Source organism: Coturnix japonica, chromosome 12 (assembly GCF_054131305.1).
Source record: "Coturnix japonica strain WE chromosome 12, WE-NBRP24, whole genome shotgun sequence".
Classification (NCBI taxonomy): domain Eukaryota; kingdom Metazoa; phylum Chordata; class Aves; order Galliformes; family Phasianidae; genus Coturnix; species Coturnix japonica.
Genome location: NC_140674.1, coordinates 15304934 through 15332317, shown reverse-complemented (window position 1 = coordinate 15332317; position 27384 = coordinate 15304934). Strand labels below are relative to the sequence as shown.

At 53.6% G+C, this 27384-nt stretch overlaps 1 protein-coding gene across 10 annotated transcripts; it reads right to left on the bottom strand.

Annotated features, from left to right (window-relative positions):
• Positions 1-340: 340 nt before the first annotated feature.
• DVL3 (dishevelled segment polarity protein 3) lies at positions 341-27290 on the bottom strand. Of its 10 annotated transcripts, none has more exons than XM_032446430.2 (17): positions 26888-27290; positions 11960-12029; positions 8661-8782; positions 8152-8258; positions 7465-7600; positions 7098-7191; positions 6616-6685; positions 6196-6335; positions 5922-5998; positions 5354-5466; positions 4988-5038; positions 4720-4869; positions 3805-3936; positions 3409-3576; positions 2606-2818; positions 1931-2329; positions 341-1460 (listed from the first exon to the last, which is right to left on the bottom strand). In XM_032446430.2, the coding sequence occupies exons 1-17, from the start codon at positions 27052-27054 to the stop codon at positions 1429-1431; spliced, it is 2241 nt and encodes a 746-aa protein (XP_032302321.2). In that variant the 5' UTR covers positions 27055-27290; the 3' UTR covers positions 341-1428. The 10 variants fall into 10 exon arrangements, with proteins under 10 accessions (XP_032302321.2, XP_032302322.2, XP_085369279.1 ...); XM_032446431.2 differs by having other exon boundaries at positions 5399-5466; positions 26888-27240; XM_085513153.1 differs by lacking the exon at positions 26888-27290 and adding an exon at positions 22209-22231.
• Between the last annotated feature and the right edge of the window lie 94 nt (positions 27291-27384).

Sequence of the window (27384 nt, the reverse complement as noted above, 5' to 3'; positions counted from 1 at the left end):
GCGCATGCGTCAAGCGTGGAGGCGGGAAGGACTGATCCGCGCGGTGCATGCTGGGAGATGTAGTCCTGAGGCGCGGACGCGCTGGGAGTTGTAGTTCGTGGGGGACGGCACAGAGCAGCTAGGCCTCAATATGGGGCTGTAAGGGGAGGCCGCCCTCACCCTGCACGGCCCCGCTGGTTCCCACTGCCCAGTATGGGCATTTATGGGCATATATAGGGCTGACACCATGCATGGGCACACACATTGTATATCCCAATGGAGAACAGCCAGCACCCCTACACAGCGGGATGTGGCAGGGAGTGGGAAGCAGAATGGTCCAACACAAAACGCGAGGCAGGAGTCCAATAAAACTATGTTTATAAATAAAAACAAGGAGATCGGTTCTGTTCTTATAAAACCCAGTGGGGAGGGCGGGGTGGGGTGAGGCAGCGAGCAGGGCCGGGGGGTGCGGGGGGTAATGGGGCAGTGCCACCACACTGTGACCCATGGGTATGAGGTGTGAGGGAAGGGGGGTGTGGGGAGGAACATGAGGGCACAACGCAGAGCCCAGGAGCAAAATACATCTCATTTCTGGAGTATAAAAGAACCGCAAACAGAAAGAGTGAAGGAGACAACAGGAGGGCGCTAAGGGAGCAGGCAGCCCATGGACCCACATCTCCTCCCCACGGCCCAGCAGGAGTGGAGAGGAGCAGCTCTGAGCGGCCGTGAGAGAAGGAAAAAGGATGAGGAGGGCTGGAGCAAGTGACCCACAGCTCTGTGTGAGCCCAGAGGAGCTGCAAGCACTGCCCACAAAGCTCACGTCCCTCCCAAGCATCGCACACAGGGAATGGAGCAGGGTAAGGTCAGTGCTGCCCCTCTCTGCACACAAACACTGTGTTTCCCCATAGTGTGCCTTCCCTCCCTCACTGGCTGCATTCTCAGCTCTCAAAAAGGTCCCACTGCTGTGTGGTGTTGCAATGGCAGAGCCACAGCTGCCCCAAGGACTGCCCTTGCAAGTGATGGGGGCAAAGAGCAGGGCAGAGGCCCCCTCTAGGCTTCTTTGGGCCAAGTGTGCACTCACCCCATAGCCCTGAATTCTACAAGTCCCATAGGAAGTAAGGCAGGGGGCATGGCCCCAGTGCCAAGGACAGGGCAGGGGGAAGGAGTGCTCTTCCCCAAGGCCGGGGCAAGAAGGGGAGGCAAAGGGCAGCATCTCCCCATTCCCCACAGGCAGTGAAGCCCTGGAACATTCAGACATTGGCTGAAAGGCAACTACAAAGGGATTTAAAATTCATGTAAGGCTGGGCCCGGCTCCCCTCTCAGGGCGTCTTCCGCTAGGGGGAGAAAAGCAGCCATCTTCAGCGCCATGCGTGCACAGCGCCCTTGGAGCTCCGTGTCCTCCTGTCGGGCCACGCCACGCTCCAGCTCTCCCCCCTGTGGGCGGCAGGCTCAGAGAAAGTCAAACACCCCGTAATTCTTTGCTGCTTGATAGAAGAAACACAAAAGGGTGACAAGAAAGAAGAGAATGTTTAGGGCGGAAGGAGTGAGGCAGCAGCGACACACGGGCAAGCAGCACAGGGTGCTGGGATGGATGCGGATTAATGGGGTTAGAGAGGATGGCAGGAGGGAATTACCATCAGGAGGGAATAACCATCAGCAATACATGGTTCTGGTGGCGGGATGGGCTGGTGGAACGCAGCAGGGCTGCCAGGCCCGTCCACCCCACTTGAGGAGGGATTAGAATCAAGGTTTAGTTCCATTTATTATTTTTTTTTCCCTTTTTTTTTTTTTTTTCTTTTAGTTATCAAGACAAAAAAAAAAATCCCAAAAAAACAAGGGGTGAAGCCAGGGCTGGTCCTAGGAGACAAACGATGGGGATGGAAGGGGGGGAAGGAGGGGCAGCAGACAGACAGGGGACGGGCGCTTCACATTACATCCACAAAGAACTCACTGGGGTTGCCCATGGCCATTCGGAAGGACTGTCTACTGGCTGTCAGTTCGGGGGGCACAGATGCCAGGTCACGGCCCGGCGGCGCCCCGGGGGGCCCCATGGCTGACGGTGGTGGAGGCATCAGCAACATGGGGGGGCTGAAGAGAGGGGGGAGGCCGGGCGGCCCGTACGACTGCTGGCTGTGATGGCTGCGGATGCTGTGAGCCAGAGAGTGCTGGCTACGCTGGCTGTGCTGGCTGGCAGGCACCGAGCGCTCGCTGGCCGCACGCTCACGCCGCATGCTGCTCCTCGTGGTGTGGTCTGATTCGCTCCCGCTGCCACCGGACTTGGACTCTCCGGTCTTCTCTCTTTCCTTCCTCCTCTCGCTGCCACTGCGATTGGAACCACTGCTCCGGCTCCCTGCAAAGTACACATGGCAACATTAGGAATCATAAGAAGGGACAAGCCAGGAAGAAAGGATGCTCCTCTAACCAAGAGAGGACTTGAACACACTGCAGCACTGCCTGCACAGTCCATGCTCTCAGTCTCTCAATGCTGAGTCATATAACCCTTCTGGAATTCACCAAAACGAAGGCTTTTATGCTTGCTCCCCCCATACATTAGGTGTTGTCTAAAGGAGCAGCCTTTTCCTGCTGCATCTGCCCACACAGGCACATTCTGATATTTTCCACTCACCTTCACTGTGCTGGCTGCCTGCACTGCCCCCTCCGTAGCTGTAGCTTGGGTCAGGGAAGCCGGGGTGTGGGTTGTATGGGTGAGGTGGTGGATACTGATACGGGAAAGCCATGGGCCAGGGTGCAGCTCCTGGGTGTGGGAGCGGAGCCAAAGTGTCCTGATCTGAAGCACCGCTGGAGCCATCGTGATCATGAAGGGACAGATTAGCCATGTCTGCAAGAAAGCAGAGAAGAGGGATTAAGCCAAATGGAAAGACAGCCACATGTGATGCTGAAGCTCCATGTCCGCCCTCACAGGGACAACGATGGGGCATGCAAGGAGACTAAAGGACTTGGCACTTTCTCTGCCATGAAATACAGGCATTTGCCCTTCCTGGCTGGAAAACAGGCTGGGTAAAACAACTTTCACATCAGAAAGGACCACATCACAGCTATCTTCTACCTCACTAATTAACTCCCACCAGCCCCCTCATTTAAGCATAACTCAGTTGTCTGAGCACTTTCCAACCCTGGAAGTTCAGGGCCTTGAAAAAAAGAGATGGCAAAGACTAAGGTTATGCAGGTGAAAAGAACACAGAGCAGGTGACACTGTCAATGCTGCTTCCAACTTCACAGCTCCATCAGCACAACAAACAAGCTGGAATATTCTTTATCCCACTCTACCAGAGTCTGCAGAACAAAGAGCTCAGTCTGGTGGTAATAACTGTAGGTACGCCCTCATCGTGTTAGCAGAGATCTGCAGGACTTTGTCTCCCTTCATCTTTTCCCTCCCACCCATGCCAAACCAAGAGTCAAGTGTCGTACTTCCACAGAGGTCCCCGAAGATGTAATAGCACTGTTCAGAGAAGGTGATCTTGTTCACAGTGTGTCGGATGTAGCCGGCCTTCAGCAGATTGCTGGCGTATTTGCGGGATTCACGGCGGTCTGTAAAGCCCTCCACATGATGATACAGCCAGTCCACCACATCCGAACCTGCCACCGAATGTCAGAGTTAAATGCAAGCAAGAGGATGGCAGTGGCCCTTAATGTGGTGGGTTAAAAGAACAAAAAAGGGATTTCACAGCCAACAGTTCAATTTGTGACAATGGCTTTGTTAAGTCAGTTTACACTGAAGAGATGTCCTTTCATGAATGCTTTCTTGGGAAACAGACCACCCACACCCCGCTCCCTGCCCCTGCTGGAAGCAGCACAGTCTCTTACCAATGAAGGCATTGGGGATGGTGATCTTCAGCCACATGCGATCACGCACCTCCAAGCCTGACTCTGGTGAGGCCATGGCTTTGACAATAGTGGCCATGTCACTGTGGATGGACAGGTGAAAGTCATCGAGGCCTGTGACGCAAAGGGAAGGGAAGCAGAGATGAGAAGAGACAGAAAAGACAACAGTGCCAAATGGAAGAATCACACACATGGGAGGAATGGGCCAGGGAACAATACATCGTAGACAGCCCTGTGGTGCATGCTGACATAACCCCCTTCCAGACTTCAGATGGTGTCCTTCACAAATGAATCATTTCTTAACGTGCAAAACCCAGGCTCAAGCCTCCTTCCTTCCAGCCAGTCTCAAGCAGCTAAGATCAGCTAAGATCCCAAGCAGCTGCCAACAAAGCCCAGCATGTGAATTCACTGCTCCTCATAAACTTCTGTCTTTTTTGGCCCAGTTGAGCTCTTTAGACCCTTGCTTCAGGGCTTTGCACACTATAATTACCCAAAATCTTGAGAAAGCAACCAAAACAGCACTGTATTCTGCAGGTCTCTGCCACACTACAAGACTCTGTCCTGCCCTATGTGCTCTCTGGGACGGCCTTGCTCCAGTGACAAGCTGGCCTCACACTGCCAGGGGGCAAACCCCAGCTACTCCCTGAACCTTTTCTCTGCATCTGCCACAGCTCCTGGACTGCATTCAGGATCTTCTACTCTCCTTAAGTAGAAGACTGAAATATGTGGTTTAAATTCACCCAGCCAGATCAGTGAGAACCATCTCCCACCCACTTCCTTGACAGAGGAGACCTTTCCCAGCCCAGCTGTCCCCAAGCAGATGTATTGCTCCCCTTAGAGCACAGTGAAGGTGTGGAAGCCGTGCAGCAGGAGGAGCACGGAGGCACAAGGACTTACGTTCGGTCTCTGGGATGGAGCTGGTGATGGAGGAGCTGGTGGAAGTGATTGTGCTCATGGATGGACTCATACCGTACGCTGGGTAGGTGCCAGTCATCGCTGCCGTGTGAGACACCCAGGCTGCTGGGTCAATGGGCCGGATAGGCTCACCTGCAGTGAAGAAGTCAGTTAGCAACTATAAGAAATTATCTCATTATCCATTCAACCTCACGGGAGGGACAGGGACTCAGCACAGCCCATTCCATCCCCAGTATCTGCCGGGACTCACCCGGATCGGAGCATGGAGAGTCTGGCCCAGCCCAGATCCGCTGGGGAGCAACTGGGAGAGAAAGAAGAGAGGGAGGGTCAGCAGGAGAGGTGCAGAGGGAGAGATCCCCCTATGGCTCAGGGAGGGGTTTCTCTTTCCTCTGGCGCTCCAAGCAAGTGACCTCCCTGACCCAGTGAAACGCGTCCCCAGCGTGATGTGGGAATGAGGGCTGGGCCTATGGGCATTTTGGACTGGGAAATGCATAGCAGCCTCCCTACGGGAGAGCTGAAACCCCATCAAAACCCAATTCAGTGCCATATGGAGCCACACACACACACAGGAGGAACAAGACAACAACCAAGTAAGTGCTTAAGGCAGGGCTCTCACATGAGCTGGGCACCAGCGTTAAGGGTGAGTCAGCTATCCACTTACTCCTGGGTAACGAGAAGCAGCCCCGGGGGCTGGGGTCCCAGCACTTGGCCACCGTCAGGGTGATGGGCCTGCAGCAAAAAAGACAAAAGTTAGAACAAGAGCCTGGTGGCACAAACCCCTTTGTGATCCATAGCACTTGCTGTACGCTGGCTCTCTACTGACAGACAGAGAGAAACTGCCAGCTCATTGCCCTTGCTCCTCCCCTCCCTCCACTTTGGCTATAGCTTTCCTTAACAGCATGGACAGAACAATGTGGCAGCAGCAATCCTACTGCTAGCCAGCCAAAGCAAAAAGATGACACCGTACACCCAGAAAAAGGGACACACATCCCAGTTCACCACCACTATGATGGCTCCAATTCCTGCTTTGGGTATGAAAGCCCAGGAAGCAAAGCAACACCCAAATCTTAAGTTCTGAGTTCCTGCAGATCTGCTGGCAGAGGTGGCTGTAAGATGTGATTCACACACCCCAAGCACACACTTTGCATCCTCTCATGGATGTAAGGAGCAACCTGAGTACCTACCCCGGCTTGTGCACAATTTCCCTCAGCACCCGCACAGCATCATCATTGCTCATGTTCTCAAAGTTGATGTCATTCACCTGCAAACAACACAAAGGGGTGAACCTCAGAGATGTGACCAGAGGCTGAGCCCCTCACTCTGCTCAGTGGTGACTCAGCTTCCCTCTTCCAAGAGCAGCTCCCTTGGTTTAACTTGCTTAAGTGCACAGGGAGGCTTCTGGGTCTTTTCTTACTACTATTCTAGTCTCAAAAATAGAGGAATGTGGGTGGGAAGTACCTGCAAGAGCATGTCTCCCGGCTCAATCCTGCCATCAGCTGCCACAGCACCACCCTTCATGATGGAGCCAATGTAAATGCCTCCATCACCACGCTCATTGCTCTGTCCCACAATGGAAATGCCCAGAAAGTTATATTTCTCTGCAGAGATGGAAAAAGAAAGAAGGAAAACACCATGAAGCAGCAGGCACGAGCAGTCCTGACTTCAGAAAACCCATGTGCTAATAGCCACTTCTACTCCCCTCCCCTAAAATCCTGGAATGTAGAAAAGCTCTTGAGATACCTGAATGCTCCAAGACATGCTGAAGAATCCATTCCCACACTTACTCATGCATGCTCTGTTTGCCCCCTCCCCGGGTCCCTCTCCAGCACCCATCTAGCGCTGGAAGGACTGCAAGCTCCAGGCACACCACCTACTCACCCATGTTTAGTGTGACAGTGATGATGTTCAGGGACATGGTAGAGTCTGTGATGCTGCTGAAGGATGATGACTGCAACATAAAGAAAACACAAGATGTCACCTGGTGCCTCAGTACCATTCCCAGACCCAACTCCATTCATATGTATTCCTTCCATCCCCCCCATAGCACCACAATCACAACCCACAACTCCGGCCTCATGCTGAAAGCTTTGTAGAGCCGGAGTGCATCAGCCACTGCCCTTATGACCACTCCACTGCCAGGAAAAGGTCTGTGGTCCCACCTCTTTCTGCTACACTGGCCCCACTGAAGGGTTTACAGCACTGTATGAAATCTCACTGCTTGGATTCAACCTGCTCAAGGCAGTGCCCACAGCAAATGCAGCTGAATACTTGATCAGCCCCAAAGAACTAAGTGGAGAGATCCATTAGGCAGCCCACTTTGCCCTGCACTGCCCTCCCCAGGATACCCAGCCCCTGGGTACCCGCTCAATGCGTGGAGCCTTCTGTTTCCGCCTGCGTCGCTTGTGCCTCCTCATCAGACGGGAAGCACTGCTTTGCTCTGTCGAACTGCTAAACCTAGAGGCAAAAAGTATGAGTCAGCTCTTCTGCTGCTGGGATGATGGCTCTGGCAGCAAGAGTCACAGAAAAGGGTATGTGGAATAGAAGATTGCAGGAGAAGAGCATGTATGTGGGAGACAGACAATAGCACAGGGGCTTGCTGGGCGAGTCAAGACAGTAGCAAGTCTGTGCAAGGACACTGGCACCCAGGATTACTATGCCCTGCGATGGCATCTCAGTGCTGAGAGGTGGTGGGAAGCCTGTGTTCTGCCAAGCCCTAAGTTCTTGTACCTGCTAGTGGAGTCGTCTTCATCTGAATCGAAGAAGCTGGTGGTCTCCAGCTCACTGCTCATGAGTGTGGAGGAGCTTTCGTACCCGCCCAGGTCTCGGCGCCGCTCTCCCTTCACTGTCCCGTTCACTCTGGGTGCTTTGAAACAACAAGACTCAGCATGCTTAAGACACGAAAAGGGAAATAGCCCCATCCCCTCTGCAGGGCTCATGGCAACATTCTCAGAATGAATTCCCCTCAAAATCCCACCCAGTACAGGTCAGCTCTGAGCCCACACAAGGATCAGGTTCCTTCCCTGTAGGTTACCTCTTCCACAACACTAGAGAATGAGGAAAAGGCTGATGGGGCCAAGAAAAAGGCTACTAAAACCGCTTAAGACTGCTGCAACTGGTCCTTTGGTAGACCATGGACCAGCACAGAGTGGCAAGGCTACAGCACAGTCTGCTTTTCAACTCAGAAGTGAGGCGCTGCTGCCTCCCTCTTGCTTCTGGAGCAATTCTACAGAAGATATCTCTTTTACCCAAAGGATTTCATCACCAAGCTCTGATGCAACACACAGCTATTGCTTCAGACCACTGAAGCCCTTCTGTGCTGAGGAGGTCCTAGATAACAGCCAGAGCTGGCCTGTATATGCAGCTGGTGCCCCCAGCTATGCCCAGCAAAGCTCCTGCCATGTTGTTAGCACTCACCATGCTCGGGTCCATCTTTTCGACGAGGTCGCTCCCTTTGTGATGACACCACTGAGTCTGTCTCTGTCTCATTGTCCAAGTTTTCCCGACTCCCCCCAGTATTAGGGCTGCAATGAAATAAAGGGACAAATAGGTCCAAGAAGGGGCTGAGAAGGCTCTCTCTACTACCTAGCATGAGCCTGCACCCATCAACTGTCTCCCTCCTCAGAGGGGCAGCAGCAGAGGTGGTGGGGAGCAATCACAGGACATCTAGGAGCACAGGGTAAGGGACTATGGGAGGATGTCAGCTCTTTGCCAGCTCCCCTGCACTACTTTCAGCATGCCTTTGCTTACCAAATAACACATCCCCGCTTTGAATCTGCTCCCAGTCCCACCATCCTGCCCTATGGCCAGCTGTGATTCCTGCCCATTTGGACAGGAGTGTCCCAACCCTTGCTCTTCCCACCTTGACTTACAGCAAAGCCATCACAGGTCCCTCAGAAACCAGGACAGGTGTCCAGGTAACTTACTGGAAGGAGGGGGGCCTCGAGTCTCCGATTCCTCCTGTGCGCTCCATGGAGGGTGGCAGCTCTGTTTGGTTATCGGCACAGACTGACCCAGCATCTGAATGGGAACCCTCTGCAGATACCAGCTGGAGGGATGAGAGACAGGGGATGAAATGGCTGAGGGAGCAGGAGAACACTTGCAAGAGCAGCCAAGCAAGTTGGCTAAAAGCCTGTCTGGCTCAGGATCTCATCTCCGACAGCAGACAAGAGCAGATGCCCAGGAACGGGTATGGAACAGGCCAAGCATGTAGCAATGTTCTCCTCAGTGCCCTCCCAGACACTGGCTATTTGTGTCTCAGGAATTTCTGACCCAGCAGAGTAGCCTGGGTGGCCAGCAGTCCTGCTTAGAGACTGTCATCACCTACACACTCACACTGCACAGTTTTTAAGCTCAGGTAACCTTAACACATACCCAGTGGCAAGGAGTGGATTCCCCTTAGTAATTCTTACATCAGAAGAGGGCAGCTACACCCTCCCTTTCTTTTGACCAGCCTCTACAGCTTGGCCTTTAGGCTGTGGGACCCAGCAGGAGTTTCACATCCTCCACCCATGGGAGGTGAGGGTAACAGAGCTCAGGGCTGAGGCTTTGAAACTTCTGAACTTCCCCTAGTGCACAAATTCAAGACAGGGTCAAAACTCAGGAGCTGTTTATACTAGCTATGCTTTGGGGCCGTCCAAGCACAGCTACTGCCCTGCCTCTGGCTCCAAGATAAATCACCTGTTTCAGGGCTCAGGGAATGAGATGGAGCTTCTCCTGGGGAATGAGCTCGCCAATGGGTGAGAAATCAAATGAAATCGATGAGCCCAACTGAGCTCAAAGGAAAGTGGTTTCCTTTAAAATGTTCCCTATGCAGCTTTGCCCTCTCCCCACCTCTGAGCTGCACTGTGCTGGGCTAATTCCAAATGGGAAGTAAAGCAATGAATAGCCTTTTCCTTACAAGACACACTCTGAGACCTTCGAAGCAGAGAGAGGATCCAGGGAATGAGTTCCTGGGGAAAGGCTAGAGCTTGCCAGCAAGGGAAGATCAATTTCCATCTTTAAGAGTTTTCCAACGTGTCTCTTCTTTCCTGTACCCGTATGCACCATGGCTGCTCCCTGCACAGCAGAGACAAGCAGCAGGGTGGCTCTCTATCACCACTGGGGGGGCAGCAGGACCCTGCACCCTGATCTGCTCCTGTCTGGGTCACGACAGAGGGATCATCAAATGGGCCGGAAAGGAACTATCAGCTGCTACCCAAACTTTAACACTCAGTGCAAATCATCCCTCTGAGGACTGGGGTGTCATGACAAAGATCCCACAGCACATCATCAGGGCAGAAAGAGAACAGTCTGCTGCCAGGGAGGCACCGGGAACAAAGAAAGGGATGCCAAGACAGAGCACCCCGAGAGATCCTCAGCCAAGGGAGCAGACAGGGCAGAGAACACCCTGGGGTGTCAGAAGCTGCAGAGCCCGTCCTGCAGGCCCCAGGACAAGCCCGACAGCTCCTGCTCTCACAAGTGTCTAACCAGCTCTAGTCTCACACCCAGCTCAGCCTCCCTGCCTCCAGCATGCCCCAGGCACACGCCCAGAGCCCAGCTCCACTCCTGGTCCCTTCTTGTCTTCCCAGGACACATCCCAGTGCCTGAGGGCTGCATCCCTGCTCTGGCTGCCACCGCCTGGAAGCACATGGGAGAAGAGATGCTACAAGTGGTCAAGGCTACCCAGGGAAAACTGACAGTGTTCTGTGCTTGAAGGTCTCAAGTCAAGACCAGGCAAATAAATGCAGGCAGAGGAGCCAGCTGCAAGCAGCTGTCAAACTGCACTGAGGGGGGGGTTGTTTGGGAGCAGGGGGAATGCTGCTGCCTTACTCCTGAGGCTGGGATTTCCTCCAGGCAAGGTACTGAAAGCCACCCTACACTTTTCCTGCCTCTTTTGCCGTCAGGAAATATTCACTTAGATCCCAGCCCCTATCTTTCCTTCTAGCTAAAATTAGCACCAAGTTCCTAAAACAGCCTCATTCCAGCCTGTCTGGCACAAGCAGTGAAGCAAATGCTCTCCCAGTCCCAAAGCACTCACAGACAGTGAGACTCAACAAGGAGAGAAAAAGGCTTCATCAGACGTGCACAGAGGTCTCCAAGATCACCATCACTCTCTGTGCTGGTGGAGGTGCTGACCCCAGGCACTGTGCCCACAAACAGCCAACATTTCAGAGGCTGCAGCAGCACAGCATTCCAGCAGGATCAGAGCTCATGCTGCTCCATGGGCAGCTCAGACCCATCAGTCCCCTTGAGAGCCACTGCAAGGAAAGCCAGAGGCTGCACAGAGATGTGAAGCACAACAAAAAGCACAATGGGTTAAAAAAAAACAACACAAAAGCAATGGAAAAGGCTCAGAGCCTTTGGGATGCCCTAGCAGGGCATGTGAAAACAAAAGGCAGCTGGAAATGGAGAAGTAGGGAGATGTCTGGGGCTTGGGCAGCCACTAGAGGGAGGGTAGCACAGTTTGCTGCTCTGTGGGAGCCTGAGCCCCCTGTCCTGCAGCTTGCAGGCAGCTCAGCACTCCTTGGTGCCACCATTCAGCCTCACTGGTTGACGCAGGTGAAAGAATTCAGGCCTTATGCAGCTCCATTTGCAAAAGCCTGGAGATTTTCCACTGTTTACGGACTATCTGTCAGCACCTGGGTCTCGGATCTTATTGCTGGGGTAGATTCACACAACTTGATTAGCACAAACTGCAGCTCAGCAGAGGGGAAAATGGGATGATGGCCTATGGAGACCAAATACCTTCTTCCCCCCCGCAAACAGAGGGTCCCCTTTGGGGCACAGGCAGGCATGCGGGCAGGGGGCAGAGCATGTGCATGGCACGGCATGAGAAGCTTGTTCTGCAGCTGCCCAGGCAGTACCTTTAGTCTTCAGGGCAGCCCAATCCAGTCGGCTTCACCAGCACTAGAGTCACTTAAGCCCTTTGTCACCGGAGCACGACTTTCCTTGGAAAGCTGACCCTGCCGTAGGGGCACACGGGTTACAGGCTGGGACCACCACCTCTGCCAAGCCAGCTCTTCACAGAGGCATCCCACATCTTGCCTGGCACAGGAGACCCAGCACCACACAGCGCAGCCTCCAGCAGAGAGTCTGGAGCATGGTAATCCAGTTCATCAGCTTCATTAGCAGTTAGCACTCTGACAGTACAGAGCAGACCCCGTGCTTTACTTGGCACTACGCAATCAAACGATGGCTTTCAGAGAGAGAAGAAGGCAGCAAGATAATGAAGGGATGTGCTTACCCACGACACCACCCGGCCGTTGAAACAGGGAAGCTTGGCATTGTCATCTGAGATTTCCTCTTTCACCACCCTGTGAAGGAGAGCAGACAGTTACAGTGGGTCCCAGAACCCCAAGGAAAAGGCAACCTGTGTGCACCCAACACACAGCCCAGGCTTGGGGAGGGGGCAGAGAGGGGCTGTGTGACCCACTCTGTGTCACAGACACCACAACCAGGCTGGAGGGGAGAAAACTAGGGCAGAACAGTCTCCCTTTGGGTGCATCTAGCTCTGGATTCAGTTAAAAAGTAAAACAAAACAAAACAAAACAAAAAACCCCACCAACCCAGATCCGTATTTCTGCTTATTTCTCAAGAAATGCATAATTTAAACCTCTTTTAAAAAGATCTGAAATCATCACAGCCCATGCCAGAATCATCTAACAGATGAAAGTGAAATACATGAAACACGCTGCCTCCCAAATGTTACTGTTGCTTTTTAATTACATACATAATATTTCAACACCGCATCAAGCTTTATAGCTGCAATGTCATCTTCCTACATTACACAAGCAGCTGCACTCCTATCACTCTTCACACTGAAGGAGCACTGATTTCTTTCCCCCCCAACAGTACAAACACCTTTGTCACCAGTCAAAACCAACTTGTAGATTGGCTGTGTTTCATTAATACTACCTTTGATAGACACAGTGAGGTGCAGATGTCCCATTCCATTGCAGGGGAGTTGGGATAGATGGCCTTGAGAGGTCCTTTCTAACTCAAACGACTCTGTGATTTAATGGCAAAGCAACTCAGCAAGCTATGCTCAATGGCAGTGAGGACACAGGTGTGGGGCAGCCCACTGGGCACCCAGGCCAACCCTTCCCAGCACAGTCGAGCTGCTTCTCCCCGCTCCCATTGTGCACGCACCCAGCCTGGCTGTGCTTGCATCCATTCATGCTGTCGCCAGTAGCCTGGAGCCCATCCAATTCCTAGAGAGAGCTCCAGGCAGAGCCAACTTCCAGCGCTGCACGCTGTGTGCTCGGGGACACAGAGTCTGGTCTGTGGCTGTAGGGACGGGGTGATATATTTGCAGGGTCAAGGTGACCAACCGCTGGGTGCAAACGAACTGTTCCTCTTTCAGCAGGGCAGAACAAACAGCCTCTGTCTGGGTGCTCGGCCCTCTGTCACCTCGCTCCTGTCCCAGACACCCTGGGGTCAGCACTCCACACCCCTCTCTCAGCCCCATTCCTCATCACCCAGCCAACAGAGCAGGGTGAATTATACACAGAGCAAAAGCTGACAGTGGAGGGCTGGGCACAAGGATCTCCCTGCAGCTCTGCTCCTGTCTGCCAGTCCTAATGCTGACCCATTATTGGGATGCAGCACTCCACAGCCCCACAATGCAGACCATACTTTTGCCTGTGCTCTCAGCACTGCAGCAGGGAGCAGCCTCTGGGGGAGCTGTGCATGATGCCACGTCTCTCCTCAGCGGCCATGCAGGAAAACCTCCCCACGGATCAGCCCAGAGCTGCAGGGTCTTGTGGAAATCCCCAAAAGGCAAATCCTTGGGCAGTGTTCCAGCTCTTTCTCTAAAAGCCATTTAGCAGCCTGGGGAAAGCATCTGCTCCACACTGATTACGGAGGGGCTGCTTTATTTTTAACCATCGGGACAGCCCAGTTTGGGTTTTTCCCAGGTTTGCAGCACTGCTGGGGGTGTGTGCAACACAGCAGGGAGCGAGGGATGGCGAAAGCTCCCTGCTGTAGAGCTGCAGCCCAGGCCAGCCCATGGCTGACCTCCCCTGGGTGACAAAAGCATCGCTCCACGCCGATGCGCTGTGGACAAACCCTGCGCCGGGCGCCCAGCCCACAGCTCCCAAGTGTTCATCTGCATTGAATTTTCCAACAAAGAGACCTGCAGGAGGGAGGGAGGGAAAGAAGGAGGGACGGAAGGAGGCAGGGTGATGGGAGGCAGGCGGAGTGGGCGGATGATTCAGCCTCCATCCCCAGCGACACGGGGGCGGCTGTGCGGGGCCAGGCCGAGGGGGAGGAGGGGACGAGGCTCTGGTTGCTGCAGGAATCGGGCTCGGGTTTTGCAGAGGAAAGCGGAGCCTGCCAAGGCTGACACAAGCAGCACATCTGCTCCCATGCAGCTGGGGGAAGGGTGGAAAGGGAGGGGTGGAAGCCCAGCTCCGGCCCTCACCCCATCCCCACGCTGCGGATAAAGCCAGCAGATCCTCTCTCTGCTGGCTGGGAAGGTGCCACGCTCCCAGCTTCCCTCCTGCTCTGCTGGCAGCCAGCAACGAGGATGCGAGGACGGGTGGGCAGATGCTGCCTTCTCTGGGGAGTCCCAGAGCGGATCAGGAAATTAGAGGGTATTTTATATCACGCAGTCATGTCCTAGGAATGAAGGGAAGGTGGGGAGAGAGCGAGAGTGCGCACAGGAGAGGAGGAGGCAGTAAAAGCCTTCTCGCTGCGCTAGAAGCCGCGCTGAGGTTACCAGCACACAGCTGCTGAGCTCCATCCAGCCTTCCTCCCTCCCCTCCCTTCGGAGGCCTCCAGCCCAGCCCAGGCTGTGGATACAAGGCAGTTTCTAGCTGCAGCCAGCGCAGGTCTCTCCTGAGCAGGGCCCACCAACCACAGCGGGTCTGACGGAGAGCTAAGATGGAGTAGCACCAGCTGACTGCCTGCAGAGAGATGGAAGCCCACAGGCACTAACCCAGGCACAGCTGGGAGCATTTGAGCCTCAGCCTTGGATGCTCAGCAGCAGTCACTGCTCCTCTCCAACAGCTCCGTCCTCCTTTTTGCCTACCTAAGGGCGGGATGCTCAGATAACAGCAATCACAGGACGCAGCAGAGATCAGAAACTGCTGCATTTCGGTCAGCACCAAGAAGAGACGTGAGAGAAGGGAGCCCCTCGCCATGTCAGACAGCTCGATGGGGAGGATGAAAAGGAGTTTTGTCACTAGGGGAGCAACAGGCATTGAGAGCACAATTAAGTGCTGACAACTGCACGTTAAAAAGAAGATGTAAAACCAGTAGAGCAGAGGAAAAAAGATCTTTTCCTTTGTTTAGTTCAATTATTGAAAGCCCTTCACAGAACAGTGACATTTCTTCCAAGATCACAAAGGCAAGAAATTAAACGCTGACATTAAACCCCTCATAACTCCCACAAATGCAGTGTAGGCAGATTGCACCTCTGACCTCACCAGCCCCCACCTCATCTCCTGCAGAACCACAGGGAAAAAATTCATTAAGTCAGGAGACGTTCCTATCTAATAGCACAAGCTTCAGGCATTTGCACACCAAAAAATGTGATCTCATTTTCAAGTCCTGTAGTACACACACGCCTTAGGGCAGGGATGTCTTGTCTCCAAACGACTGTATAGATTAATGATGCTAAACAGCATAAGGAAACACCTTCATGTGTTAGTATCCAAATGCAAGCATCGCTGAGCTCTGGAGCAAAATCTTCCTCCCTTCTCCAGGATCAAGCACTGCAGTCTTATCACCAGAAGAGAAAATTAGACAGGGCAGTTCTCCAACCGAGCTGAGATGTCGGATGGGAACTCTTTGCCTGTTAGGTCGAGCCCAGACACAGCACATGTGCTTCCTGCAGGGATACAACCCCCCCAGGGCTGCAGGTCCTTCCCAGCAATACACAAGTGTAGCAGTGAGTCCTTGGGCTTCACAGCAAGCAGCGTGCATCAAACAGGATTAGAGGATTGGAGGTGTCTGTCTCCATAAGCTGGGGAATTCTTTGGGTCTTCCTCACTGTATTTTTATCTCTCATGCAGGGGAAGAAGAGAACGTGGGATACAAACTGTGCAGTACACTGGGGTGAGAAGGTCTCTCTCTGTAAACAGAGATCATCATTCCCCATTTCAAAACCCCAGACACGCTATTTTCCACTGTGCCTCTATGTCATAGTAGCAGAGGGCAAAAAGGGATTGCAGCTCTGTGGGTGTTTGAGCTCCATCAGATCCCCTCCCAGGGAGCTGCTGTTTTCCTCCTGTCACCTAACAGCCCCAGCTCCTTGTGCCAGGGCAAAACCCCTTGCTGCACCGTCTGCATGTGGGCTCCCGTTCCAAAACACAACACAAATGATAACACAGCTCTGCACGGAGCAGGAGAAGCCATCTCTGCCCTCCTAGTAAACCCAGGGCAGTTTACAAGGATTCCTCAGGGAACACATCACCACATTTCAAGCTACTGCCTGCACTCAGCAGCAGGGACATGGTGCCTAGGAGCACAAACAGGAGAACAACTCCTTCCATTTTCAGCCTGACACCTCCCCGCCTCCCTCAGCCACACTCCCAACGTGTCCCCGTGCTTGCCATGCTATCCCCTCAATAGTCACTTGGGCAGGGACTGCTCAGACATCTGAAATGGCAACTGCTTTCCCCAAGAACTCCTATCAGCACGCTCACAATCACTCCACTGGACAAACAGCAGGAGACGCTTGGCTCCAGCAGGACTTGTGCTCCCTCACCAGGTGGGAGATGACAGGCTTACCCAGCCCACAGACTGGAAAAGGAATGGCATTTGGGAACAAGCTGCCCGACCTTGCAGGCCTGCCCTGGAGCACTCCTTATCAAAGCGAAGTTAAAGACTTGGATTTCAAAGCGAGCCGATGAGCCCCTCCTGCTCCGCTGTGCCCATCTGGCTGCAACAAGGCTGACAGGGCAGCTGACCTGGGGGAAGCTGTGTGGGGCTGCAGGAGGCACCTCCACTAATTCATCCTGCCCAGCGAGCTCTCAATCCCAGAAAGACGCTGGGAGTCACCATCAAAGGAAGCATTCTGCAGGGCCCTGAAGGTTGGCTGACACTTTCAGCCCTTTGAACTGGAAATCAGGACAAACGGACCTGCCTGCAGAAGCCCTGCCAGACTCTTCCCTGACTGCAGCTCCCAAAGAACTCCAAGAGCCGTCTACACAGCCCAGCAAGAGGGTCACCTACACCGCTTGCTCTGCTCTCAAATGTTGGCTGGGCTGTTGCTCACCTCCCTTGCAGAGAACGGGAGCCCCATGCTGGGTGATGGGGATGGGGGAAGATCAGCCCGCACTGCGAGGAAGGTGGGACTGGGCCTTCCTTCCTTTCCTGGCCCTTGGCGGAGGGACATCAAGTCAGTCCTGCTTTTTCTTAACAGCAGGCAAAGCTCCTGCCAAAAAAGTGCTGCGGCTGTGGAATGTGCTAGGCCAGCAGTACAGCTCATTCCTGGAAAAGCATCAACTCAGTGGGAGAGCAAGGAGAGGAGAAGAGGGGAAAAAAAGGGAAGAGGGGGAGGGTGGGAAACAAGGTCTGAACACCCAGACCTCCCCACCTGGAAGGCTGGGAGCTGCCCCATGGCAACCTCCTTGCCAGCACTCCCTGCTCCCAAGTCCCTGCCCAGCACCTGCCCCTGCTCCTGGAGCACCTTTCAGCTGGGCAGAGCTGGGCTGGGAAGGCACAGACCCCAGCAGACCTCCGTGGGGAGAGAGATGTTCATTTCTCCCAGCGTGCTAACAATTATTTTGTATTTAATAATGCACCTTCCCTGGGAGGTGACAAATCAGCCTCTATTCACATCCTTCCCTCGAGAGCTGACCAGCTCACATCCTCTCCTGGCACAAACAGCTTTGGGGTGTCCCAAGGAGACCTGCCCAGCCTCCCACCTGGTGAGGACAAGGGGCAGAGAAGGAGAATAGATGATGAGTGTCCTTACTCTCCCTGTCCAGCTGGGATACCAGCAACAACAGCTCTGCTGACTGGGTCTACCATACAGACAACCCCTATAAAAACAATAGGGAGTTAATAAAGCTCCAAACTTGACATTCTACCACAAAGCTTTTGCCAAAGACAACGAGAGAAGCCTTTCAGAGCTGTGGCAGCTGCATAGTAGCAAAGATAGAACATTGCTGCTGATCACAGGCTATTGCAGCACTGTGAAGAAAGGGCAAGCAGTGATCCTACATCCCATGGCCATGAAATGATGAAGGAAGGAGAGAGTGTGAGGGGACCTGAATGGTCAGAACCGCTTCTGACCACCACTAGGTCAGGGACACGCATCCTTTTCTTTCACCTCCAGAACCTGGATAACTTCAGCAAAACACAAAGTCATCAGCAAGCCAGAAAGGACTTGGAGGAAAGCAAAACACAAAAGTCACATTTAAAGGCTCAGCTTACTGGTAAAAAACACCATTTCAAGGCAGAGCAAGGCTGGCTGCTTCACCTGACCTCCTGCCTTTGATGGTAGGAATGGTACAAGTACTCCCTGTACAACCAGAGAGCAACTAGAGAATATTTAAGTAGCATTCCATACACTTCACTTCTTTCAGGTAATACCAACCACCTTCCCTTGAAGATACAGGGCTGAGCAACACAACGAGCAGCGTGATCTCCTACCAAGCTTCATTTCCCCAGCCAGCCGAGCTCGTTTTGCCGTCAGCACCCAGCAAACAAGCACATTCTGTTCAACTGCTGGAAGGAAAAGATGAGATGCTCCCATCCCAACCTAACCATGCATGTGCTGGCACACAACGCTCAGCTCAAGATCCAGAAATCGGGTGACAGCTAGTTGTAAAGCAGGAGCCAATCAATTACTAGAAACTGAAAGGAATCTGATTAGCCAAGAAGCAGGGAAAATGCGAGCTGTCTCCACCCTGCTGCTGGTTTCTTCTCCACAGTGGAAATTCCCACTTCTCTTTCTTGTCTTTATGAAAGCCCAGAGGACTCCTCCTGACATCGGATGGATGTTCTGCTGGATAAAGCACCCTCCAGGCAGCCAGGAGATGGTTGTTTGCCAAGGACTCCTCCAAAGGAGCTGCAGAGCATTGCTGGCACAGGGTGCAGGGACAATCTGGAAGGAAGGCGTTCCTGTGAGCAGCACAGCTTGTGCCATTCAGCCTCCTGTCTAAGTGATGACTGGCATTAGTCAGTAGTCTGAGCAAGGTGTCACGGACAAAAGTCAGCTTGGAGCCTGCTGGGACTTGCCTCCCCACCAAGGAACCTTTTCAACAGGAGGAAAGATTTCCCTGCAATTTAGAAGCAACGTACCCCACCTCCAAGGGAACAAACCCAGCTCAGAGCTGCTTTTCTCTGACCGCACATTCCCGAGCCTGACCCTGCTGCACAGCACTGCAAGCCTTCCCACCTGCCACCCCAACAGCTGCACCACGGCCAAAATACAAAACATTGCTCTTGCAGAGGATCTCAGAGCCAAGGCTGCCAGCAACCAGGTCCTCCGAGAATGGAGAAGCATAACAGAAGGCAGCACAACCTGTTTGCACTTACAAATATCCTGTGAGCTCAGTAACAGCCATTAACTGGTCACCGTACACATTCACCTTCAGCACGCATCGTTACTGCAAATAGGGCCATTTGCAGTCGGTGGATCTGCTGATAAATCAAGTTACAAAACCTTGATTTTGAGCTTCCTGATTGCTGTGATATTGATATCAGGTCTCCACAAAACACCTCTCCTTCACTCACACATGAAGTCACCACGAGCACTCCGTGTCAGCCAACAGGGAGCTTGCACAGCCTGCAGGTGACATGAGCACAGTCCCCACCTCCAGACAACACACCTACCACACAGCTCCCTGTACCAGAGCGCAGGCACTGACTGCACCGAAGGCAATGCTGTAAGAAGAGACACAAAGATTTGGAAGCTTCCCAGGCTGACAATACCAGCCCATCCAAGAAGATTGCTGGACCCCAAACTGATGCATGGGGAACACGCAGTGGGTCTGAGTCAGCTTGGCACATGGGACTCAGTGTGCAGCCCCATATGGATGCTACATACCTGTGCAGTACATACCTGAGCTGCCACAAGGAAACCCAGCCAGAGCGTACCTTAGGCTGAAGCAGGTGCTGCCTCCTGAACTTCCTCTGTCCCTTTCAGGATCCCTGGGCAGGGAATAACTGGATTTATGTAACTTAAAGAGTTTCATGTCATTCCACAGCTCACTCTGGAAGGAAAATTATCTCACACGAGCCCCTTCAGGTGCATTTACCAGCTCCCTAAGACAACAGGGAGGCCTGCCACAGGGCCGTGAAGCTCCTCAGAGTCACAGGAGTCATTAAGAATACATTCAAATGACCCAACGCAGTGCAGTGGCAAAGCTTCCTGCACAGGTTCCCGGCACAGCACAGCCCCAGCCGGGCCCATGGGCAAGTCTGTATAAATGGCACAAAAATACTGGCTGGGCTGGGCAGAGCAGAATGAACTGGGACAACTTGTTAGCTGCATGCAAACAGCAGGATGGAGTTTGCATATCCATCGCAGCTTCTGGAAAAGAAAAATAAAAGCTTCAATGTAAGAAGCTAATGCACCCTGGGGCCAGTACAGCAACCAACCAGCAGTACAGCAGCCTTCACCCTGCCCAGCCTGGAGACCAGGAGCACCCCACCCTGAGCTCCAAGGCTATCACAGAAACAGCTGCCATCCACCAGAGGGGTCACACAGCACACCAGTTCCTCTCCAGACACTAAGGGCAGGTCACAAAACAGAGGAAAGCCTTCCTGCATGGCAGCTGGCGTCAGTTCTTCAGAAGAAAACCTCTCGCAGCTCCTGTCCTCAGCCAGGACTGGGCTCCCACTGTGGTGATTTGGCCACTGCTTGCTATATCTTCTTGTCCTTCAGTTCTCTGCAGAGCCATGGGCTGATGAGCCAGGAGATGACCAACAGAGCACTCAGTGGGGCAGGGTACCAACCACTGCTCCTGCTGCCTTCAGCACTCAGCCTGGGGAAACAACACCTCTGTCACATCTCCTTCAATAAACAACTAATACAGCAATGACAGCCCATGATATGGGACTACACAACAGGAAGGTCAGCATCAGGCATCTCTGCCTGCCAAAGCCTCCAGAGGATTCTGACCCATTGCTGGGTGGGATCAATGTTATTGCTACAAAAAGACAAAACTAACCCCAAAACAGTGATGGAAACAAGTGAAACCGAGAGCTTCAGATCAGAGGCTCAGGGAGATATTAGCACGGCAGCTGTGTGAGCTTTCTAGTGTAGCTCTTTGCAGACAGCAATACAGCACAAAAGCTCACATAGGGCATACAGACAAAGTTAGGGCTCACTCTGCTGTCTAACAGCTGGGGACAAACAGTGACACAGCCACGTGGTGCCACATCCCCTCCCGGAAAACCACTATGGGTCACAGGGCAGGCTCCAAACAACAAACAGGGGATGGATGGAGGAGGAAATCCATAGGAAACACCACAGAAACACAGCCCTCACTGCTGCCTCATCAGCTGTGCGGTGTGATGCAAAACTGAGTGACAACACGAAGCCTATTTCCTGCAGGCACAGCTCTCCTCCGTGGGCTCTTACACAAATAACCCAAACCACAACACTGTTGTATCTATTTGGCTGCAGCCAAAGGCAGAGGAGCAGCAGTTTACCATGGCAGAGACCCTCAGAATCCAATTTTCTCTGTCAATATTCAGTTCCCTTTTTCCCTGTGCATCCCCAAGTTGGCCAAGAACAAACTTAAGAAACATTTCCATCACAAACATAACTGAAAACAATACCTCTCCAAGTAAAATGCTGGTTCACCGTAACACCATATTTTGGTAGAAATTCATTCAATAAATAATGATAATTAAAAAATCCTGACCAGATCTGGCAGCAAATAAGTTCAATAGCTGCTGTAAAGCTTCATTGTTTGCATAGTACAGACAAGGCCTTAGGGAAACTGGTATGCAGCCCAATTTGGCTAACTTGGCTTTCAGAACACCACCCCTGGGCACAGAAACCAGGCTGCGACTGCCATCCAACATGGCCTTCAGAAGCACAGCCCCAACCACAACAGATGGAGTCAGGCACCTCCAGAGCCCAGCTGGGTCTGAGCAGGGAACAGACAGAAGAGATCACAGAATATCACAGAATCACAAGATGGTTGGGTTGGAAGGGGCCTTAAAGCTGACCCAGCCCATCCCCTGCCATGGGCTGATTGCCCCAACAGCTCAGGCTGCCCAGGGCCCATCCAACCTGGCCTTGGGCACCTCCACAGAGCCTCACCGCCCTCTGAGTAATTTTTTCCTAGTGTCTCACCTAAATCTCCCTTCTTTTCAGTTTAAAGCCATTCCCCCTTGTCCTGTCACCATCAGACCGTGTAAGAAGTCAGTCCTCCTCCCAGCTTGTAATCTCCATTCAAGTACTGGTTAGCAGCTCTCTGCCAAACCCCTACCAGCTCAGGAGACAGAGGCGTGAGCTGCATTAACCTACATACAAATGGCCCCAAACCATCTCCAGCAGAGCCTTACTCATGGCAGCAGAGTACCTGAGCATGCAGGGAACCGTGTTCCTCTGGAGCAGAGAAGAGGAGCATTGTTGTTGCTGCTCATGTGCCCTCACTGGTCTGCTCTCCGGACAACATTTCTACCCAAGGAAGGAAACATGCAGGGTAGGAAGCCACCTCTACCTGCTGTGCCCCAGAAGGCAAGTCATTGTGAGCACAGACCTTAAAGGAAATGGACAGAAGGAGCAGCCAGCACAGGTTCAGGAGCACAGGTCACCCCATCTCCTCCAGAAGTAGCTTGGGAACATTTCTTGTCATCTCTGGATCCATGAGAACACAGGTGTTTTGATGGAGGTCTAAGTCCTTTGAAGGGCTCAGGTTCAAATTGCTGTCCCAGCACACACAGAGCTGAGGACCAGCTGGGAGCTGAGATGCAACAGCCACAGCGCAGTGGGGCAGTGCTGCTGCTGACAGAAGCACTGAGCACACAGAGGAGTCACGCACGGCTCTGGAGGAGCTTCAGCTCACACAGCACAGACTTCTTGCCAAACCCACCCTGTGTGATACCCACGCTGATGTGGAATCACCATGGGAGCATGGAACAGGCAAACGTCTTCTGCAGACAGCAAAGCTTCCAATTCAAAAACCAAAGCAAAAATGAAGCAGCTCCCCCAGGCTCGCACTACAAAGACCTGGCAAGTAGGCAGGGGCTCCTTGCCAGTGGGCTTCGGGACTAACACTGCTTATTAAGCTCAGGATCCCTTCCCCAGCTCTGAATGCTTCCAGCCAGGACAGTCACTCTTGGCATCAATCTCAAAAAAAAAAAAAATCCTGCAATAACAATAAATCACTCGGCCTTTCAGTGAGCATCAACGCGTTTCTCCACGCACATGTGTAGGGGGTGAGGTCGCCAAATACCAACAGCATCTGACCCCTGTGCTGGGAATTCCAGCAGGACCCGCTTTGTTTTGCCTCCAGAACACTGCCCTAATCACTGCCTCGTACCCGGCTTCACCAGGCAGGTGATAATTAAGCAGGTCTGGATTAGACACCGGGCTAGAGATTAATTCAATACCAATTTCCACTTGACAGCTGAGACCTCGGAATCACCGCAGCTCTGAAGCTCAAATTGCAATCAAGTCCTGCAGAGAAGAGGGAGAAAGCGGAGCAGCACCACCCCACAGTGCCCCAAAGCTCTGGGTCCTCCCAGCAATGCATGGCTGAGATCCCCATGCAGGAGGAGCAGCCCTTCAGCTCACCCTGACCAGGCAGAGAGAAGCAAAGCAATCACAAAGGATGCTTTGCCCAAGTGCTTTATCCACACAGGCTTTCAGATGCTCTGGGGTTTATGGACATGGAGACAGAACTTGAAGCCACATACTGAGGACCTACCTGGACGCACCAATCCCACTCCTTTAACTGAAACTGCTTTGAAAAGTTTAACTTCAGCATGCCCCTGTGGGAACCCCTTTATTGATGGCGCTGAGCAGCATCAGATACAAGAGTAAAAACGTGTCATGGGATACCACCATTCAGTTGACATAAGGACATCTTCAGCTGTAGCAGCCAACACTCCGAGATCCATACAAACACTCTCATGCCCACAGAACTCACAGTGTCAGGCGGACAGGAGGAGCCACACAAGCACTGTAAGAACATCTGCAGGATCAGGAACAAAGAAACTGAACAGCTTCTTCAGAGGTCCCTGAAAGACTGTGGGGAGAGAACACAGAGCTCACCAGTGGGCAGAGCATGGGAGAGGGGGAGAGAGCCCTCTCTCCTACTGCCCAGCACACAGATCTTACCTGAAAGGCACAGGATGAAAAGACTTAAAGCCAGAGAGACAAAACCTTCCTTGTCTGAGCAGAGCAAAGGATACTTTCATACTTCACAGCAAAGCACATGCACACAAAGTAGCTCAGCTCCAAGAATACGCCACATCTACACGCTACTGAGCTTCCACCATCAGTGCTCAGTTCTTCCTGCTGTCTCCAGTTCTTGGATAAGCAAAGGATGAAGCCGGCACGGGTACAAATGTCCACACCTGAAATCACTGCTCCGCACAGCTGGGCTCAGGCTGTTCTCTCTGTGCTGAAGCAAAGAAGCCACTGCAGCTTTCCTACTGCTCTCCCCTCAATTAGACAGATGAATTCTTGTTTCTCCTCCTTCCCACCTGGGCACAGCACCACTCTTAATTTGGTGCTGAGCACTGAGCAGGATGAACCCCTGGCACAGCCACACAGCCACCCCAGAGAGCCTCTGTTCCCATTTCCAAGGAGACGTAAACACTGAAGCTGCTCCATCACTGCCCTGATTCTCAGGGCAAACAAATATTAACAAGATAAACAAAAGAAGGAAAAATCCCACACAGCAAGACTGCAGCTGAAACGCTGCCCTGGGGATGGGCAGGCTGCAGGGAATGCTGGGCTGGAGATGCACAGCCTCCGAAGGGGAGGAAGAAGGAGAAACCCATTCAATCTGGGCACCAGAGGTGAGAGGAAGCGTTGGATTAAGCCTTGCGAGGTCCCTTCCAACCAAGCAGCCACGCTGTGATTCTATGAAAGGGGCTGAGGGATGAACACACAGCCCTGCAATGCCTTTCTTTGGCACACAGCTGCTGAGCACAACCAGCATTCATCTCTTGCTGGTTTTCACTAATCGCTCCGATATTTACAGGCTCACAAGGAGCAGCTGAGCTTCCTCCTGCCCTTCTGTCCCTGCACACCGACTCGTTGCTTTCTCCTGGACACCAACCACCAGGGATCCCAAATATTTCCAGTGCTGCCTGCGGCTCCAGAGCATCTTGGAGACAACGCTGCAGTTGGACGGCTCCAGCCCTTCCCTGGCTTCCTTTGGCTCTCTGGAAAGGAGGAAAGACCCAAACATCTCTACCCCGATGGGGCAGCCCTGGTGCCACCAGGAGAGGTTTCTGCTTTCCATTCCATGCAGTGCTTCAGCACAGTGGGGCAGGATCTCACCCACAGCCCAAGAGACCCCTTCCAGCAGCAGAACCACCTTCCCAAAGTCACTTCTTCCCAGAGGAGCTGGCTGAAATCATCCTCATCTCCCACATTCCTGTGCAGCTGACCTCACTGGGTCTCCCTGAGCCATTCTTCCCTCTCCCTCCTCGTACTCTATGTGCTTTATCTTCAACTTTCATTAATCCACCATCTGCCTCCTCTCACGGAGCCTTAAAGACACAGAGGAGGATGAAAAGGCACAAGGCAGAGCTCTGCTGCCACCAGACCCCTCTTCCCAACTCGAGACGCTGCTATTTATTACTAAACTTTGTTTATAGTTGCGCAGACACTCTCCCACCCACACGGCAGTATTTCATTTGAGACAAGTTTGAATTCACTTCAAGAACATTTCAAAGGATCTCAAAGCATTTGTTTACAAACAGAGCGAGCCCAGAATGGAGAATTCACTTCTCCCACCACGGAGACACGGTCCCCTCAGAGCCGAGGAGAGGCAGCTGTTCCATAGCACCCAACAGCTGAGGGACAGGAAACCATCGGCCAACAACTGATAGCGCAGGGGAGATTTATGGTAAACGAGGGCCGAGGAGCTTCTATTTGGCTGGAGAGAAGGGGGGAAGCTGTTGAGGGCTGCAGCTCTCCGCTGGGCCTGGAGGAATGCAGGGAGGCGAAGCGTCCCAGACTGTGGTCACAGGAGTGACTCCAACTTCCAAGCCTCAACTGAAAGCTGGCATCTCCCGAGCTAACGGGAACCTGGGCACTGGGATGGTTTGGCTGCAGAGGGGAGAGCACCCCCTGCCGAGGCAGCCACACGGCTTTCCATCCAAGCCCCAAACAGGCCCAGCCCTGTGTAACTTACGGCAGGAGCCAAGATTGTAGCCCAGGGAGGCATTTGGCGCGGCACGAAGACACTGGGAAGGCTATAAAACTGAAAGCTCTCTGCAGTCCCAGCCTCCATCCGCAAGACCTACTGTAAACACTCCATCTTCTGAAGGGAAAAAATGCAAAGGGAAGGAGATCACGCAACTCTTTTAAACGGCAAAGCACTAGGGATGGTGATGGGTCACGTGCTGCGGAGGCCAAGAGAAGCTGCGAAGGGAAGGGAGCTCCACAACAAAGCCAGAGGAGAATGAGAGGTGGGAAGAACCCAGGCAAAACAAAGGGTGTCACCAAGAAATGAGGGCCAAACAAAGGGTCTCACTGAGATCACGGGGCTCCCCAGGTCAGTTCATGCCTTGAGGGAGATGGGAGGCAGCAGCTTCCGAGCAGATCAGTCAACACAACTGTCCATGGTAGGAGCAGGACTGAGTGCATCCAAACAACCACGCGTGGTGGAAAGAGCAAAGAAACCATGAAAACACGGGGAGTGGAGGAGAGCTGCCCCAACACAAGGCAGGGCTGCTCCTCTCTTCCATATGGCCCCGCTGTGGAGATGGAGCAGGGGACAGCTCGTCCACTTAGAGCCGGGCAGCACATGGAGAGCTCTCAAACCCCTTCATCCATCCCTCCCAGAGCCGGGGAGGGGAGAAAGCACTGCCAAAATGGACGGTGCTCCCCAAAATGGATGTGAGGGGAGCCGCGCCGTGCCGGGCAGGGGCCAGGGAGGGAGCGGTGCCCTCGCACCGTCCCCGGGTGCACACAAAGGAAGGAGCCCGGCCCTTGGGAACGGAACGGCCGATGCTCGGGGGACGCCGCCACCCCCCGCAGTGCCCCGCGCAGGGCCCGGCCCGGGGCCGCGCTCACCCGAAATCGTCGTCCATGGACTTGAAGTAGAACTTGTAGTTGGGCCGGTTGAGGAGGCCCTTGAAGTCGCCGAGTGTGACGCGCTCGGCCGGGATGGGCAGCTTCACCAGGTACGGCGTCTCCTGCTCGTCCAGGTGGTAGATGATCTTCGTCTCGGCCGCCGCCATGGCGCCCCTGCCCGGCCGCCGGGCCCGCCGCTCCTCCGCCCCCGGCCCGGCCCGAGACCCCCCGGCCGCCTCCCGGCCGCCTCCGCCGCGGTCCCGCTCGGCCCGGCCCGGCCCGGCTCCCTCGCTGTTCGGCCCGGCCCGGTTCCGGCCCGCCCGCTCCGCTCCCCCCTCGCCCCTTGTTCTGCGGGTCCCAGCGCCGCCCGGACGCACCGCGCACGCTCCGACCCGCGGCCCCGCCCCCCCCACGGCCCCACCGGAACCGGAACCGGCGCCCCACGGGGCCGCGCTGCTGGGCCGCCCTCGGCACCGCACGAACTGGGTCCCCACACC

Excerpts from the sequence above, each read along its gene's own strand:
- DVL3 (XM_032446430.2), bottom strand. The coding sequence starts at position 27,054 with ATGGCGGCGGCCGAGACGAAGATCATCTACCACCTGGACGAGCAGGAG. Across the intron at positions 8,783-11,959 it reads ACGGCCGGGTGGTGTCGTGG|CTGGTATCTGCAGAGGGTTC; the intron begins GTAAGCACATCC and ends TCATCCCTCCAG. Across the intron at positions 2,819-3,408 it reads CTTCGGGGACCTCTGTGGAA|ACATGGCTAATCTGTCCCTT; the intron begins GTACGACACTTG and ends GCTTTCTTGCAG.